Source organism: Limulus polyphemus, unplaced genomic scaffold, assembly GCF_000517525.1.
Source record: "Limulus polyphemus unplaced genomic scaffold, Limulus_polyphemus-2.1.2 Scaffold1008, whole genome shotgun sequence".
Classification (NCBI taxonomy): domain Eukaryota; kingdom Metazoa; phylum Arthropoda; class Merostomata; order Xiphosura; family Limulidae; genus Limulus; species Limulus polyphemus.
In genome coordinates this window covers 68,391-72,792 of record NW_013666618.1, presented here as the reverse complement: position 1 = coordinate 72,792, position 4,402 = coordinate 68,391, and the positions used below count along the sequence as shown (strand labels likewise).

General features: G+C 31.6%; 1 protein-coding gene across 1 annotated transcript in view; it reads left to right on the top strand.

Annotated features, from left to right (window-relative positions):
• Positions 1-3,113, top strand: part of LOC106461669 (RUN and FYVE domain-containing protein 2-like) — a 100,734-nt gene extending 97,621 nt beyond the window's left edge. The window contains exon 19 of the mRNA XM_022388689.1: positions 2,939-3,113. Coding sequence (XP_022244397.1) covers positions 2,939-3,076 — 138 coding nt within the window. The 3' untranslated portion in view covers positions 3,077-3,113. The remainder of the gene's footprint in view (positions 1-2,938) is intronic.
• The last annotated feature ends 1,289 nt before the right edge of the window (positions 3,114-4,402 follow it).

The following is a 4,402-nucleotide window of genomic DNA, read 5'->3' as shown; positions in this document are numbered from 1 at the left end:
GTCTCTTCTGGCGCATAATGCGTGTGAACCCTTTTTGGACAGAATTGTTGCCGGTGATGAAAAATGGATTCTCAATGCGAATATTAAATGCCAAAAACAATGGCTCAGTCCTAGACAAAAACCACTTCCAACCCCAAAACCTGGACACCATCTGTAGAAAGTGATGCTTTGCATTTGGTGGGACATAAAAGGAGTAATTCATTTCGAACTACTCAATCCACAGCACACTGTCAATGCAGAGATCTATAGTCAGCAACTGAAACATTTAAATCAAGTCCTTCATCAGAAACACCCTTCACTCGTCAATCGGAAAGGTGTTCTTCTTCTCCACAACAATGCACGTTCACATGTGGCATGTTTGATGAAACACAAGATCATGAAGTTGGGTTGAGAAGTTCTCCCCCACCCACCATATTCTCCAGATATGGCACCATCAGACTACCATCTTTTTTGTTCACTGCAACACCATACAATATGGAAAACGTATGCAAATGTGGAAGGTGTTAAAGAGAACATCAACATGTTTTTTGTTCAAAGCTAAATGATTTCTTTAATCAAGGCATGAACAACCTGATTGTAAGATGGAAAAGCATCATCGATAACAATGGGGACTATTTCATTTAATAAATGTTTTATTTTGATATATAAGTTGTTTGGTGTTTTTTTCACCAAAAAAAAGTGACATTAATTTCTTGATGACCTAATACAATGAAGAAACAAAAGGGTAAACAAAAATAAGAATTCAGTAGCATAATAAACCTACAAGGCTCTACAATGTCAATCTATCAGTGATAGTACATCATACCAAAGAAGAACAGCATATTATAAGTTGAAAAAAATACTAGAATAATAAATATATACTACACCCAAGAAAATGAGAAATAAAAGAAACATTTTATCTTCAACTGTCTGATAATACACTCGGTTAACTTAGTATAGAAGTAAGGAAACCCTGGATACCACTCTTGAAAGGGTTTAGTTGATTCAAGTCCTTATGGGTGTGGCTTCAAACTAACAAATACCTCACCTGCTTTTCTAACAAGAAGACCCAGGATTGAATCCTGGCAACTACCACCACAGAAATAGTATTTCCAGGACAATACCTCACCTTCACACACATGCATGCTTCTAGCCTTGAGCTAACTCCTACCTAAAAATCACATTTTTAACGTGAACTGCACTAGTGCATGATGACATCATCATGCAACAATAGCCCTCCACCAATAAGGAGGGTGACATAACCACTTAGCACAGTAACTTCTTCTAAGCACTTGTACTCGAAATAACTTCATTCAATCGTTGCATGATGTTGTCATCATGCATAGTGCAGTACATGTTAAACACGTGATTTTTAGATGGGAGATAGCTCAAAGCTAATGCCATGCAAGTAGCATAGGCAGATGCATGAGGGATCAAGCTATTCTGTGTGCAGAAGTAAGCTTCTGTCAGAAATACATTTTCAGGTAAGGAAAATGTTAACTTTATTGAAGACTGCTACAGATTAGCAACTAAAACATAGGATAAAACTAGTAATCAAAAAGTAAAAAGTGAAATAAATTATTAATTTTTCTCCACATAGTTTAATCACTTGTATTTCAATGTTTTACTTTTTTACTTCAACAAACAGACCTAAGATGTTTCAACATTTAGTTTATTGTCTTCTATCACTAAAACAATATTGGTGGATAGAAATCAACATAAGATCTCTAATCAGTATCAACTTGGATGAAATTTAGTGAAATAATAATATAGATTTTTTAATGGAATAAACATTGAAAATGCTGTATAAAAATCAAATATTTGTGTACATTAAGAAAACATTAACTCATAACTTTGTAGCTACTATAAAGAATTTTCCATGAGTGTAGATTTTCATATTTTTTATTGTTGAAAATGTAATTTTGAAGTCAGTGTAGATTCATTGACAAGAAAACTATAGGTATAAGTAAGTGTGGTACCCAAGTAATGACTTATTCAGATGAACTAACAATTGACCGACAATCGGTGAAAATGTATACTTAATAACAAGAGTGCATTACTAGTACCTCAGACATACTACTATTTTAATCTTTGTTATTTGTATCAGGTTGCTTGTATTTAGTTTTTATGAGTTACATTATGAAACCAGTTTTTTTATAGATTCGTAGAAGAGTCAAATGTTTTGACATGCACAGAGAACACTGTAATGAATTACTTCTGTGTAACTTCTTCTCTCAGTTGTTGCAGCCCCCTTCTTGAAACCACTTTTTATAGATTCAAAGAAGTTTCAGATGTTTTGACATGCACACAGAGAGTGCTGTAGTGAATTACTTCTGTGCAAATTATTCTCTTGGTACTTGCAGTGCACTTCTTGAGTCCTATGCAAGCCTCAGACCTTGCTCTCTTAAGTTGTATTCATGAAGCAAGTAGTACTCTTACTATTTAATTGTTTTATGTTTTTAAATACATTTTTATGTCTGTAAAATAGATTATATGTGGCTTACCTTTAAGTGTAAAAACTTGTGATAATTTTTGTTTTTACAATGTACATAATGTTTCCAAATTATACTTCATTCAATTTGTGTGAGCAAAAAACGGTATTTAAAATCTGCAGATTATACACCTGTTAAAAGTTTTGAAGGTTGAATTTGTAGAAAATTTTCAAAGCTGATTTCTGTAGACAAACAAATTAAAAGATACTTAAGGTTAAATTGGTGCACCTTCATTTACTCCCCCCATTTGTTTAAGAATTTGATGTTTCCATGTTTTTTGGTTATTCCACCTCCATTTCTATTTCTGTATATATTTTTAGATTGAGCTACATTGGTATTATATTTGTCATTGATTTGAAATTAACTTTTAATTTAGTGTACATGACTATTTGTGTATTTAATAAGTTTTAAGTAGTAATGTTTCAACGAGTTGTTTTTTATCTACAAGTTGTGTACATACTTTACAGCATCATTGTCGTAGCTGTGGTGACATATTCTGCAGAAATTGTTCAGACAATACCATGCCTTTGCCATCTTCTTCCAAGCCTGTTCGTGTCTGTGATGGTTGCCACACACTTTTGTTGCAGAGGTATTCTGCAACTTGAATATCTTGTTAAGTGTTCTTCTCCAAAAGTTGTGAATCTCAGAGAATGCTAAAGACTGTGTTAGTTAAAGTGAATTCACTGTTCAAGATGTAAAGTAGGAAAGATCAAAATCTAATTGTTTGTTGGGAATAGGAATATGCCAAGTGAAGAACATTCCTGTAATGTTTTAAAGTAATTAATAGTCTTATTTTACATACAGATATTTACAAGCACAATTGCTTAGAGATAAAATATGCTTGAGCTAGAACAGAGAAAAGAAATCTAGATATTATGTCTATTTTTTGTTTTTCTTATTTTGATATCTGCTTTGCAACAATCTCATGTTATACAGAAGCTCAATCTTATATTTTTCATATTTTTATTTTAACATAGGATGCCATATAAGGGAAGTTTTTCTTGAGAATAACTATGATTTAATTGTCCGATTAAATATTATATGTAATTTCTTGTACTGTATAAAAGTTTACAGTTGATGTTAATTGTTTGCATCAGAGTGTTGTTTTTTTCATACATGATTCATGATTGAAATATCAATTGTTAGTATTTCCTGAATAATTCAAGCTTTATAATATTATTGGGAAACTAAAAGAAAACTTCATGTTTTGTTTGTTATTCCCTGAAAAACATTATTTCCGAAATAAATAGTTTTATCCAGTATCTGGTATGTTGGATTTTGTAAGTATGCTTTTTCTGTCCACAATTTAGGTTTTAAAAGTGCTTGGGCTAGTAGTGTAATTATATATTGTAGAAATAACTATTTCTACCTTTAAATGTAGCCAATCACAGGCAAATAGATGTATGATTTTTATGAGTTGTAGATGTAAAAAGTAATGAGATAGACAGTTTTCCATCCCTGGAGATTATGCTTCTTATTAAGCAAAACCTTTTGTTATAAATATTTTCTTAGAACTAGTGAGAGTGAGGAGAGCAGTTTATGAATTTATCACACTATGAAATTGATTAATGTTGCATAAGTAAAATTTCTAGAAATATTCATTATTTTGAATAGTAAACTTCATAAAACAAAGATAAAGATAGTTTCACAGATTTCTAATACTGATTGTAATTTATATTGGGTGAGTTATATTTTGGTGAATAAAAGAAAGAGAGCATTCAGTTGCATAATGTACTAGTGAAATATAATACTGAAGAAATAAATAAATTTGAAAAACAATGGTCTCAGTCGGTCCATATTATGAAACTGTAGTATGTTCGTAATGGATAAAATACAAGGAGAGAGAAGGAGAATGTAAAAAGCTGGTATTAGCCTGTTTCCAAAAAAATTAGAATAATTGTTTTTTTTCCACTGAACAGATAAAGCAATTG